This window comes from Poromitra crassiceps, assembly GCF_964638095.1.
Source record: "Poromitra crassiceps genome assembly, chromosome: 1".
Taxonomy (NCBI): domain Eukaryota; kingdom Metazoa; phylum Chordata; class Actinopteri; order Beryciformes; family Melamphaidae; genus Poromitra; species Poromitra crassiceps.
In genome coordinates, this window is record NC_139623.1 from 38,431,452 (window position 1) to 38,444,112 (window position 12,661).

Below are 12,661 nucleotides of genomic sequence, written 5' to 3' on the forward strand. Positions count from 1 at the left end.
TTTTGGGACTATTTCTTTTCGTCGACATCCCATTTTTCCCCAGGCTAAAAAGCTGCACTGTAAAGCGGTTGGACATCGTCATTCCCACAGCAGCTCTCCCACTGTGTTTTGCCTCAGATAAATTCTCGCCCCCCTGTTAATCTCCCAGATTGTCGGCGAGTTGCTGCAGTCGATGCTGCAGTTTTGACCCGCTCGCTCCCCCTGCGCCGTGGCGTGCCGTGCCGGGACATACAGCAGAGTCAATGAGAAAGACATGCTCGCCTTCGTCCTGGTGTCTGGGTCGCTCTGGATTTTATTAGGTGAGTTTTGAATTTGGGGTTTTCCCCCACCCTCCTACACAGCACTGCCACACCGGGTTGAGGTAAGTGATGTCACCTGTCTTGCATGAGCTCTGAGGCGCATTGTCCCATTCATTCACTGCTGGCTTTTTGTCCAGCAGACTATGCTTTTTCATTTGTATACATTCTTACGCATTACCGAATGGCGGTTTCCATCCGTCTGTCTACTCCCATAGGGTTGTAATCTGCAGGGCTTTTGCTGTGGCAAGTGCTCGGCCTGTACGGTAGCAACGCCGGTGACATTTTAAATTTCACACGTGTAGTAGCCCAGCCTAAAGCCAAAGGTGTATTACCGTAGTGCAGCAGGCTATAAAAGGCATCCAATAGCCATCATGCTTGAATTTTGGACTCCGGTGTTTCTAGGTTATTAGAGCAGCAGTGCTTTCAGGCACGAAGGGATTTGGACTGCACTTTATTCAGGTGCACAGACAAACTGCCATGCTGCCGCCAGCCTGCCGCACACATTGATCCATGCGGGTGATGGCTAAATGCATGCCATTGTGCAGATCACTGTGATTATATCTCTGGTTGAAGTGTGTTTTATGATGCAATAAGGCCCGCTTCCACTGTAGTAGGCCAGACGGAATAAACCTGTGCTTTCCTGTCAGTGCCAGGCAGCTGCTATAAGGTCGTGTGACATTGTGCGTAGAAACGTCAGTAAAAAAACATGTTACCGTGACGAGACTGATGACTATCCCATATAATAGAGTGTGTTTATAGCCCACATGTCCAAGCCACATCTGAAATAAAAGATGTCAGCCTCCTGGACTAGCCGGTTTAGAGTCAACTATTTGCATATCTTCTGTCCTCCACTATGCTACCAGTGATGGAGGGAGGGATGAGGGGGAAGGGGCATGACGCGCTGGGAAAGGCACACAGCTGATTGGATGGAGCTGTCCAGGGAGAGGGGGTGCTGAAATCCTGCGGCCTACCGGCAAACCGCACAGCGGCAGGCAGCACAGCGTGGTCCCGCTGCCGTCATCTCTCCTCCCGTTAACCAAACACCTCTCCCCGGCCGGTTCACAGTCACACAGGGCATTTTGAGGGACTTCGGCCCTCTGTCTTCTATAGTCGACTCTACACACAACACACAAGGGAAGATACATGTTAAAGCAGTAAACCCTTAGAGAGGACCTGTTTTACAGTGGTGTTAGAGCAGGCTAGAGGTGTTGTTAGGCACGACTGGAGGGATATTGCTTTTATGAATTCCAAAAAGAATGCTAACTGCAATGATAATAGGCTACTTTATTCCCTTTGTTAGGACACACAATAAGTGGAGAGTCGAAGTCATAGTAATGACAGGACTTTCTAAGCCTTTTACATTTTTGGCCAGAGGAGAGGGGGACCAACAGCGAGCAGCTACAATTATGCTAAAGGACAAGGGAAAACTGGACTTAATGGAAGGAAAAGGAAAGAAAGAGGGGAGCAGGATCAAAACAGAAAAGAAAAACAGCACTATGGGAAAACCTGCCTGCCACTTTGAAATGAGGTGAAGCCTTTTTTTTTTTACGGTGCCCAGCAAGAGCTATTCCAGAAGGACTGCTGCTGGAATGCTGACATGAGTAAACCTCAGAAGGGCAGAAGGCAGAGCAGTGGGCCAGGACTGCGGCTATAGGTAATGCTACTCTGAAAGAAAGGTTATGGCATCGATCCCATGTGATCCTGTGTTGGGCACCGCTGTCATGTGATCCTGTGTTGGGCACCGCTGTCATGGTGATGCTGATGAGGAGAATAGAAGTTGGCTTAACCATTTCAGTTAAAAGAACACAACACACCATGTTTTTGTAGTAGGACAGTAGGATCACTTACTGTTTATATAAAAAAAGAATTGTTCCCCTCACAATTTTTAATTGCCCATCAGTCACTTCATCCTGGAGCTGGGCGTGGTGGTGGTGTTGGTGGTAGTAGTAGTACAGTAGTAGGCTAGTTATTAGGGATCGACCGATATGGGTTTTTCAGGGCCGATATCGATATCGATTATCGGCAATGAAAGACACCGATAACCGATATTTTGGAACCGATATATGTTTGCAGTAAAAATTTAAATCTTGGTGTCAAAATTTAGAATAACACGACCCGTTGTTGAAATTCATTTTCTTCAGTTTATCCAACTACAATATTATTTGAAAATATTCACTCTATTAATATTGATATGAATCAAAGTGTATGTGTGTGTGTGTGTTTGTTCAATCTAGTGGAGACTTGGGCACATTATCAAGATAAAGCTGTGTAGGCTACTTTAAACAAACTAACAGCTCACCACAGAAACAAAATAATAAAGAGGGTTTCCCTCAGCTTACACTACTTGACACTAACCTCGCACCAGGCTCTCTCAAAGGAGAACACAGACAGGTTCATGCGGGCATCTGCTGACCAATGTCTCATCCTAGTTTATTCGGTTCCCTTTTTATTGCAAACGAGTCCGCTGACGTACTAATGTCTCATCCTACTTTATTCGGTTCCTTCTTCCTCCTCCGCTCTGAAAAGTGGTTGCCTGCAGCAGTCTGCTTGCGCTGCGTTACACATGCGAGTGGATTGGAGATATATATTTTCAGGACGCTACAGGACTATTGATTAATAAAACAGCTTCGCGCTTGACAACCATGGCCATTTGATTCAAAAAGAGCGACGCTACACCGTGGACGCTATGGAATTAAAATCTTGTGTCCTGCCCCAGTTTACAAGGTACACCAATCGTATCGGACTTTCTCCAACACACACGGACAGACACAGACAGACACGGACGGACTGCTATGGCACACCAAACGAACATTTGCGAACAATCTGCGTTTGTGTGTGTCTGTCCGTGTTGTTGGAGAAAGTCTAGTGAAGGCAGTCACACTCGCTCACACAGCCGCACCAGGCAGAGTCCACTCGCTTATCAACGAGCTTTGTGGGGCAGGCAGCGTCTCAACTTTCATCTCTGAGGAGCCCTCTGATAGGCTCTTGCTCAATATGTAACCAATCAGATAGCGCTGTGGGCGGGACATTGCCACAGGGCAGACAGGGGCTGCAGCAGAGAGTCACACAGGCTTCTGCAGCGCTTCATGGCGAAAGTAAATAATTTTTTAATAAATGTATTATATCGGCAAACAGCCAATGAAAATGCCGATACAGATAATCGTCAAAATGCTGAATATCGGCCATAATAATCGGCCAAACCGATAATCGGTCGACCCCTACTAGTTATGTTATAGCTAAAGTGAGAAACATGCATCAACATAGCCTCGAGTTTAGATGCTGGCGGCAGCTACATACATACTCGAACGTGCGAGGGTGTGGGTCCCAGGGAAATTAGTTAATTGTGTGATTTCACTATGACTTTAATTACTAGAAGTTAACCCAAGGAGAGAATGCAATGCATATACTTGGTCATAACTTTCACTCTCTCCTGTTATCTCCCCATCTACATTATGTGCTGTTCTCATCAGCTGCGTTGACCTGATGGTGAGTCACATTTTGGGGGAGCTGCGTGCCACACACGCTGCAGGCTCGCGGGCCGCGGCGGCGCGGCGTAGCCCTACGGCTTTGACGCCCAAGTATACATTTAGCTTTAGTGTTTGTTGATGTTAACAGTAATCTACTTGTTATTCTTCCGCCGAGCAATATAGTTCTTTAACAATCAGCAGCTAGCAAGGGCGTCCGGGTAGTGTAGTGGTAGATTCCCTGGCTACCAACATGAGGGTCGTAGGTTCGCACCCCCGTTACCTTCAGCTTGGTCCGGCGTCCATACAGGCACGATTGGCTGTGCGTGAGGGTGGGAAGCTGGATTGGAGGTATGTGTCCTGGTCGCTGCACTAGCGCCTCCTCTGGTCGGTCGGGGTGCCTGGTCGCCAGTGGTCAGGGCGGAAGGGTCGGGACCTGGTGGGAATAGCATGATCCTCCCACGTGCTACGTCCTGCTGGTGAAGCTCCCTGCTGTCAGGTGAAAAGAAGTGGCTGGCAACTGTGCATGTGTCTGAGAAAGCATGGTGCTAGTGTCGGCTTTCCCCAGATCGGCAGAGGGTGGAGCAGCGACCGGGGCAGCAGGGGGGGAAATTGGCAAAGTAGAATTGGGGAGAAAATGGGGAAAAATCAGAAAAAATATTTAAAAAATATAACCAGCAGATAAACAACATGGTTGCTAAGCGACACATACTGATATAATTGATGATTTTGTTTAGCGCATTAATATTTAAATTTACTGTCAGGTGTTGGATATTTTATAACAGTTTCTACTGTAGCCTAATGACTCAGCCAATCAGAACTGAGAATTGCAAGTGTTCATGTGAAATCATTTCAAAACAGAGTGAGATATATACCAAAGCAACAACAACAAAAAAGTTTTATGACTGTTACATTCATGACACTGTTTAGCCTGTCATCACACCATTCTTCACTATGAATAATTCATTTGAATGGCCATCTGGTGAGCTCTACGCAGACCTGTAAACCTATTCATCTGGTGAGCTCTATGCAGACCTGTAAACCTATTTATTTCATCTGGTGAGCTCTATGCAGACCTGTAAACCTACTCATCTGGTGAGCTCTACACAGACCTGTAAACCTATTTATTTCATCTGGTGAGCTCTATGCAGACCTGTAAACCTATTTATTTCATCTGGTGAGCTCTATGCAGACCTGTAAACCTATTCATCTGGTGAGCTCTGCACAGACCTGTAAACCTATTTATTTCATCTGGTGAGCTCTACGCAGACCTGTAAACCTATTCATCTGGTGAGCTCTACACAGACCTGTAAACCTATTTATTTCATCTGGTGAGCTCTACACAGACCTGTAAACCTATTCATCTGGTGAGCTCTACACAGACCTGTAAACCTATTTATTTCATCTGGTGAGCTCTACACAGACCTGTAAACCTATTCATCTGGTGAGCTCTACACAGACCTGTAAACCTATTTATTTCATCTGGTGAGCTCTACACAGACCTGTAAACCTATTTATTTCATCTGGTGAGCTCTATGCAGACCTGTAAACCTATTCTTTCATCTGGTGAGCTCTATGCAGACCTGTAAACCTATTCTTTCATCTGGTGAGCTCTATGCAGACCTGTAAACCTATTCTTTCATCTGGTGAGCTCTATGCAGACCTGTAAACCTATTCTTTCATCTGGTGAGCTCTACACAGACCTGTAAACCTATTTATTTCATCTGGTGAGCTCTACGCAGACCTGTAAACCTATTCTTTCATCTGGTGAGCTCTATGCAGACTTGTAAACCTATTAATCTGGTGAGCTCTATGCAGACCTGTAAACCTATTCATCTGGTGAGCTCTACGCAGACCTGTAAACCTATTCATCTGGTGAGCTCTACACAGACCTGTAAACCTATTCTTTCATCTGGTGAGCTCTACGCAGACCTGTAAACCTATTCATCTGGTGAGCTCTAAGCAGACCTGTAAACCTATTCTTTTTCCCTCCTCCATAATTAATTCAGATGGGAGCTGAGCCCCACCCTACAACAGAAAACACATACACGCGCACACACACACACACACACACACACACACACACACACACACACACACACACACACACACACACACACACACACACACACACACACACACACACACACACACACAGTTTATAAGCTGATGACCTTTTCTCATTCAAGGAAGGTCTCTTGGCTGTTGTCTTTAACATAACGGGGGGCTCCGTAGAGGAAGATCGCCTGTAGCTGCAGATCCTTATAGGAAGGAATGTTGGCTTTTTTCCAGATTTTACTCCCATTTTCTCCACAATTGTACTTGGCCAATCCCCCCTGCTGTCCTGATCATTGCTCCACCCCCTCTGCCGATCCGGGGAGACCACCGGCTTCCCACCCGCAGACACGGCCAATTGTATCTGTAGGAACGTCGGACCAAAACGGAAGTACCGCTGCCGGTAATTGAACACGGGTCTCCGCGGTGAGAGTGCTTTTACCTACCCACTACCTCCAGATGTTTTTACCTACCCACTACCTCCAGATGTTTTTACCTACCCACTACCTCCAGATGTTTTTACGTACCCACTACCTCCAGATGTTTTTACCTACCCACTACCTCCAGATGTTTTTACCTACCCACTACCTCCAGATGTTTTTACGTACCCACTACCTCCAGATGTTTTTACGTACCCACTACCTCCAGATGTTTTTACCTACCCACTACCTCCAGATGTTTTTACCTACCCACTACCTCCAGATGTTTTTACCTACCCACTACCTCCAGATGTTTTTACCTACCCACTACCTCCAGATGTTTTTACCTACCCACTACCTCCAGATGTTTTTACCTACCCACTACCTCCAGATGTTTTTACCTACCCACTACCTCCAGATGTTTTTACCTACCCACTACCTCCAGATGTTTTTACCTACCCACTACCTCCAGATGTTTTTACCTACCCACTACCTCCAGATGTTTTTACGTACCCACTACCTCCAGATGTTTTTACCTACCCACTACCTCCAGATGTTTTTACGTACCCACTACCTCCAGATGTTTTTACCTACCCACTACCTCCAGATGTTTTTACCTACCCACTACCTCCAGATGTTTTTACCTACCCACTACCTCCAGATGTTTTTACCTACCCACTACCTCCAGATGTTTTTACCTACCCACTACCTCCAGATGTTGGCCTTTTGTCGTTCAAACAACCTTTTTTTGTTCAACCTAATCCTGTAACAAGGAAACAAGGGAGGGTGGGAGGGGGTGTTGGGGCCTTGCCAGGTAAACTGCAGGTTTCGCTTACACGCTAGCCTAACTAAATGCTGTATTTAACAGATGTGCTAAGAGTAAGATTACCCACAGTCATTTCAACATTGTTTTTTTGGCAATGTAGGCCTATAGCCCCCATTTTAGACCAAGCAGTACGCTACATTATTACATATACTATAAACAATGCATAAACAGCTGTACAGAAACATGCATCACAGAAGTCCATATGTGCAAGATAATGGTTTATTTCTTGTTATATACCCCAGAGTGGGGGGTTTCAAAGTCTGAGACTGTGGGCCTCCCCACAGACAAAGCTTGGAAAAAGGCGCCCCCCTCGCTCAATTGCTGGATGCCTATACTGTATTCACCTTATTCACCACGCCCACTTTTTCTCTCTTCCGCGTTTGACGCAACGTATTTGTTCTTCCAGTTCAGCGCTAGTTGGCGGCCATTTTCAAAATAAAACGTCAGTATGAATGAAGTGTGGCAACATTCAGAATTAAGACACACTGCGGCCAACTTCTGTTACATGTTCATAACGTTACTGCTGCGAGGAGCCGATGGCTGTACCCGGTCGGCATTTAACGTTAGTTACAAAAGCACGTCGACAGTGTTTTCTCACTGCCAGTAGCCTAACTACAGTAGGGTTTGACAGATAGCTAGTCCGACCGGTGTCAGCACAGCCAGCGCTCCCGGTCCTCGCTGCTCGTTAAAGATTTCCAATAGGCGTTGTTCTGATAAACTGGTCACATATATGTTACGTTCTCACCCGACAAATATTAAAACTTGAAAACAGTTTGGGGTTTTTTAGCTTGAAAACAGCTTTTTGGCAAGTCTAAATGACTGCGGTAGGCGTACTCTACTTCCGTGTTTAAAACCGGAAAGACGATTACGAAATGACGTCATGCAGAAGCGTCCTTGTATGGGCAAAGAATAAGGTGAATATGGGATCATGATTATGTTACTTGATCCCATAGACACTCAACAATTGAGCCAAGATAGCCTGATGTTGCTGTTTGACACACTTCAGATTAAATACATAGAAAGGTCTGTCTGAAGTCATTTATTTGCTTCTGACTCTGGGAAAGTGGAAAAAACTGTCAAATTACCCAAAACTGCTGTATCTCTGAACTATCTCTTGAACCAAATCATACACATTTAGGCTATTTTATGTGATCTCCTTTTGATAACTAGCATGTACTACCCACTTCCATTCACTGAGCCTCCCCTGAAACTGCTTGGAGTCCCCCTGGGGAGGCCCGCTGCCCATTTTGAAAACCTCTGCCCCAGAGTCTAAGACACAGACTTCTACTAAACGTACTATAACCATTTACACGTCTCTTAAACTGCGAATCGACGTACAATCGTTCAGTGAGTACCATTATTTCCCCCTTAAGTAACCTATTTTACACTTATGTTGTGTTACTTTGCAATACACATATTGACAAAAGAAATGGGTTGTTATTGACGGTGCATCGTCTAGAGTGGAGAGTATTGGAAAAGGTGAAAAAACCAAGTCTATAGGGGGACTGCATTGTACTGCACATAAGTCAAGTCAAGTCAAGTCAACTTTATTTATAGAGCACATTTACAATGACACAGGCCGATCAAAGTGCTTTACAGGTAAAAACACAAACATAAAGCAGGTACAAATGCACTAATCAGAAGCAAGGTGCAGTACAAAGTGCAATCAAACAAGTAATAAAGATGGATAACATAATGTGAGGACTTCCTGTTCCTGTGGGAAATTTGGCTAAAACTAAGTGATTGTGATTCTGGCAATCAGCAAGCCGTGAGTTTGAAGATCTACCTCTACACAACAGACGGTCAGCCAATATCAATACTGGTGTGATCAATAATATCGGTCTCACACACTGCACTCAGATTCACATGACGACCTCCCCGCCTGCCTGAGTGTTTCCACTCCTGAGTGTCTCTTAGCTGTTTCAGCATGCAGTGCAGGGGGTATTGGGCTGTAATGACTCAGGTTAAAGTGCTGAAGCAGGGCTTCTGGCCTGGTCAGTGTCAGTGTTCGTGATGTTCACCAAGATCATACAACATCGTCAAATTGCAGGGTTTCCTTCCAGAATGCTATAGAAGCTTTGTGTTGTTGGATGGGGGTGAGGGATGCTACCTGAAATTCATCGTTATTTCCTCTTCCGATTGTTTCCTCAGAAAATGAAATATTTTATAGACGTCTTAAGATGACTCCTGAAGTCAGTGCTAACCTATACAGGTGTAATGTGCTAGCAATATGGTCATATCTTTTTTCTGCATTTTCCTCCCATTTTCTCCCCAATTGTAATTGGCCAATTCCCCCTGCTGCCCCGGTCGTTGCTGCACCCCCTCTGCCGATCTGGGGAGAGTTGTAGACTAGCACATGCTTCCTCCGATACATGTGCAGTTGCCAGCCGCTTCCTTTCACCTGACAGCGAGGATTTTCACCGGCAGGACGTAGTGCGTGAGAAGATCCCGCTATTCCCCCCAGTTGCCCTCCCCACAATCAGGCGCCTTGACCGACCAGAGGAGGCGCTAGTGCAGCGACCAGGACACATACCCATAATCCGGCTTCCCACCCGCAGACACGGCCAATTGTGCCTGTATGGACGCCCGACCAAGCCACCAGCTAACATGGGGGCTCGAACCTGCGACCCTCCTGTTGGTAGGTAGGGAATCTACTGCTGCAGTACTCGTGTCTTTTCCTTTGAATAGTGGATGTCTTTTTTTAGAGCAGAACTCTTGAATTCTAAAAGCTGCTGGTCATCAGTGTAAGAATGCTTCCATCCTGAAAAGGTGACATTGTGGAGACTTTCACTGGACAGCGGCAATATGTTGCCAGTATTTCACTTTGACAGTCAAATTAAACCGGGAGGAGCCTAATCCAGTGTGTGTGTGTGTGTGTGTGTGTGTGTGTGTGTGTGTGTGTGTGTGTGTGTGTGTGTGTGTGTGTGTGTGTGTGTGTGTGTGTGTGTGTGTGTGTGTGTGTGTGTGTCTGTGTGTCTGTGTGTGTGCGTATGTGCATGCGTGTGTGTGTGTGTGTGTGTGTGTGTGTGTGTGTGTGTGTGTGTGTGTGTGTGTGGGCGCGTGCGTGTGTGTAACCAGAAATGCTTGTTTGCATGTGTTTGCATCTATATGCAAACACACACATATACAGGGTCCCAAAAGCACTCACAAATCGCTTGAGGGACAGTTTCTTCCCGCAGGCCACGAGACTCCTTAACATACACAAATAAACTCCCAACAATCATGTAGTAGCGGTACTGCAGCTGCTACCATTACTTTACTTTACTTTACTTTATGTCATTTAGCAGACGCTTTTGTCCAAAGCGACTTACAATGCAATACAATACAGTGCAGTACAATATACAATCTAAGAATACACATTATCAGCAACAATACAGAAAAATATATCAAGCAATGAACAAGGTAAAAAACAACAAACACTTATAAAAGTATCACTTATAAAGACACAGCAAACAATAAGCACGGTGAACAATCGACAACTGAAAAGTAGCACTTAAGAAAGGTCTGATCCGGAAGGGCCAAAATATAGTCCAAATAGGTGAGTCTTTAGTCTCCGATGGAAAATAGGCAGTGTTTCAGCTGAACTGACCGAAAGGGGGAGCTCAGTCCACCATTGTGGCGCTAAAGAGGAAAAGAGTCGGGATCTAGATGAGCGACCCCCAGGTCCGCAGATTGATGGAGGGGCTAGACGGACAGGACGGGTGGAGGTACGGAGAGAGCTATGCAGTGGTTGGAGCTTAACCATGGACTGTAGATATATAGGGGCTGACCGGTGGAGTGCCCTGTAAGCCAGTACCAGAGACTTGAATCTGATGCGTGAAAGGATGGGAAGCCAGTGGAGTTTATGGAGGAGATGAGTGACGTGAGAGAATTTGGGCAGGTTATACACCAGACGGGCTGCAGAGTTTTGAATTAGTTGAAGAGGTCGGATAGCAGAAGCAGGTAACCCGGCCAACAGAACATTGCAATAATCCATGCGGGAGAAAACCAATGCCTGGACCAGGAGTTGAGTCGCCTCTACTGAGAGACAGGACCGAATCCTACGGATGTTATAGAGTGAAAATCTGCAGGCGCGGGCAGTGGCTGCGATGAAGGCTGAGTTAGATAGCTGGTTATCAAGGATTACGCCGAGGTTTTTAACTGTTTGAGAGGGCAGTATGGTCGTGTTTTCAATGGAGATGGAGAGGTCACTGAGAGGACAGTCTTTAGCCGGGAGGAAGAGGAGCTCAGTTTTATCAATGTTCAATTTGAGATGGTGTGCGGACATCCAGGCTGCAATGTCATTGAGGCAGGAGGCAAGGCGGGCTACAATTTGGGTGTCAGAGGGGGGGAAAGAAAGGAGAAGTTGCGTGTCATCGGCGTAACAATGGTAAGAGAAACCGTGAGAGGCTATCACATGGCCGAGCGATCTGATGTACAGAAGAAAAAGGAAAGGGCCCAGGACTGAGCCCTGGGGTACACCAGTGGTAAGAGTGGAGGGTCGAGAAAGGGCACCTCGCCATAACACCTGGTATGAACGATCGGAAAGATAAGAAGTAAACCAAGAAAGTGCAGAACCAGGTTGAGAAGAGTGGAAAAAGTAGAAAACAGTTTACTAGGGTTTGAGGCGGAAGACTGGATTTCTGAGATGTAGAAAGAGGACTTAGCAGCTGAGATAGAAGAGGTGAAATTTGAATGGAGGAGGTGGTAGGCAGAGAGGTCAGTGGGGAGAAGGGACTTTTTCCATTTTCGCTCGGCTGCCCGAAGCTCAGCACGACTGGTACGCAGAGCCCCGGACAGCCAAGGAGCAGGAGGGGAGGTTCTGGCAGGTTTGATGATGAGGGGACAGAGGGAGTCGAGAGCGGAGGAGAGAGAGGAAAGAAGTGCAGCGGAGGCTAGGTTGGTGGAGAGACAGGAGAATTGCTCTACTGAGGGAAGGATGGAGAGAACAGTAGAAGAGAAGAGAAGAGAAGAGTAGATTACGTATGTTTAATTATGTCTATGTTATTTGCAACTGTGCAAACAGAATGTTTAATTATGTTTAAATTATGTCTATGCTAGTCACTGTTCCTGGCTTGTTTTTATTGCTTTACTGTTATTGCTTGTTGTTTCTCTTGTTTTCCTGCACCTATATGCCCTGTTATTTTGCACTATGTTGTAACGGAGTCTACAGCACAAGAATTTCACACGTAATACTTGTACTACGGAGTGACGATAAAAATCTTGAATCTTGATCTTGAATCTATATGTACTGTATATACTACTGTAGTGTGTGTTGCTATGTCAGTGTGTGTGTGTGTGTTTCAGTGTTGGGAAGTAACGAGTTACTAGTTACTCGTTACTGTAATAATATTACTTTTTCCAAGTAACGAGTAGTGTAACGAATTACTATAGAATATAAGTAATAATATTACAGTTACTTCAAGATAAACGAGCTCGTTACGTTAGTCGTTACATCTTTTGTTGAGTCCATTCTGTGATGCCGCTGCGCTGCAAAACGACACGCAGTCGGCATTCACTGATCACAAGCAGCATGGCTACGCTCCCAAAACAAGGTGACGTCACCGCAGAGCACTTCAGAGCACCAACAGGCAGGCAGGCACACCTGACACCTCCCTC

General features: G+C 45.9%; 1 protein-coding gene across 1 annotated transcript in view; it reads left to right on the forward strand.

Annotated features, from left to right (window-relative positions):
- Window positions 1-253: 253 nt before the first annotated feature.
- Window positions 254-12,661, forward strand: part of acsl6 (acyl-CoA synthetase long chain family member 6) — a gene marked incomplete at both ends in the record, with an annotated part of 94,912 nt that continues 82,504 nt past the window's right edge. The window contains one exon of the mRNA XM_083646527.1: window positions 254-299. Coding sequence (XP_083502653.1) covers window positions 254-299 — 46 coding nt within the window. The remainder of the gene's footprint in view (window positions 300-12,661) is intronic.